This window comes from Monoraphidium neglectum, assembly GCF_000611645.1.
Source record: "Monoraphidium neglectum strain SAG 48.87 unplaced genomic scaffold scaffold00309, whole genome shotgun sequence".
Lineage (NCBI taxonomy): Eukaryota > Viridiplantae > Chlorophyta > Chlorophyceae > Sphaeropleales > Selenastraceae > Monoraphidium > Monoraphidium neglectum.
In genome coordinates this window covers 28,339-29,462 of record NW_014013319.1, presented here as the reverse complement: position 1 = coordinate 29,462, position 1,124 = coordinate 28,339, and the positions used below count along the sequence as shown (strand labels likewise).

The 1,124-nt window shown below is 74.6% G+C and overlaps 1 protein-coding gene across 1 annotated transcript in view; it reads right to left on the bottom strand.

Annotated features, from left to right (window-relative positions):
- Positions 1 to 226: 226 nt before the first annotated feature.
- MNEG_2661 (Mannan endo-1,4-beta-mannosidase 2) overlaps positions 227 to 1,124 on the bottom strand; it is a gene marked incomplete at both ends in the record, with an annotated part of 3,486 nt that continues 2,588 nt past the window's right edge. The window contains 3 exons of the mRNA XM_014048866.1: positions 227 to 285; positions 546 to 747; positions 1,003 to 1,094. Of these exons, the coding sequence (XP_013904320.1) occupies positions 227 to 285; positions 546 to 747; positions 1,003 to 1,094 (353 nt within the window). The remainder of the gene's footprint in view (positions 286 to 545; positions 748 to 1,002; positions 1,095 to 1,124) is intronic.

Genomic DNA, 1,124 nt, shown 5'->3' with positions numbered 1-1,124 from the left:
CGCAGGAACCGGCGAAGCCCCAAACAGCCTAGCCCAGCACTGCTGCGGGGCGCGCGCGCATGCGTCTCGCATCGCATGAATCGCTTCAGGCGGCCCGGCGCCGCGACTGCCAAGGCGCGCCTGAGAGCGCGGCGCTGCGCCGCTAGCTTGCGCGCCGCCGCTGCCGCCGCCGCCGCTGCCGCCGCCGCCGCTGCCGCCGCCGCCGCTGCGTGCGCTCGCTGCAGCGCTACACGTCCGTGCAGCCCGTCTCGTGCGCGCCGGTGCCGGGCTTGCAGCACGCGCCCTCTGCAAGCGTGGTTGGTCCGCGCAGCGCGCCGCGTGCCGTGAGCGGAAGCGTGTCGGGTGCACCCCACCACCACACCGCACCGCCCACCAACACCCCTCCCATCAAAGGCCACCCGCGGCGCCAGCCCTTGGCGGCCCCGCGCCCTCCCGACCCCTACGGCTTCGGGGTTCAAAGCTTCCTCTGTAGGGTGCCGCGACCGCGCCCGCGCCCGCCCAAGTGGACCGCAGGCCCCCACCCCACGACGACCCTGTGCCCTCACCCGTGGGGAACACCAGCGTGCTCTTGGCGCGCAGCGCTTGCGCCAGCTTCATGTCCTCCTCCGTGAACGCCCCCGCCGCCAGGGGGCCGCCGCTGGCCAGCGCGTAAAAGGCCTCCGCCGCCTTCACGCGGTTCACGCAGGAGCGCTCCTGGGTGTCCGTGTTGTAGGCGCCAAACCACGCGCCCAGGCCGCACGCGGGGCGCTGCGGGGGGCAATGGGTGGAGGGGGGGGGGTCCACAGAGGGGTGTAAGGTGAGGCGGCCGCGGTGGGGGGCGGGGCGCGGGGTGAGGGTGCGGCTGGTGCGGCGATCCAGGAGGATGAGTGCGGCCGAGGCGGCGGCTCGCGGCGCGAACCCTTGCAAAGAGAAACTCGCCGCGCGCCGCGGCCCGCGCGCCGATTGAGCCGAAGGGAGCCCTGAGGGAGGGGCTGCCCGCGGCTGCTGCTCCCGTGGCCTCACCGGGGGCACGCTGTTGAGCTTGCGCTTCATGTACTGCGCGTGCTCCCGCACATACGCCATGGTCGTGTCCGTGGGCAGCACGCCGTACGGGCCTTGGGGCGGAGGATGGGTGGGCGGAACGG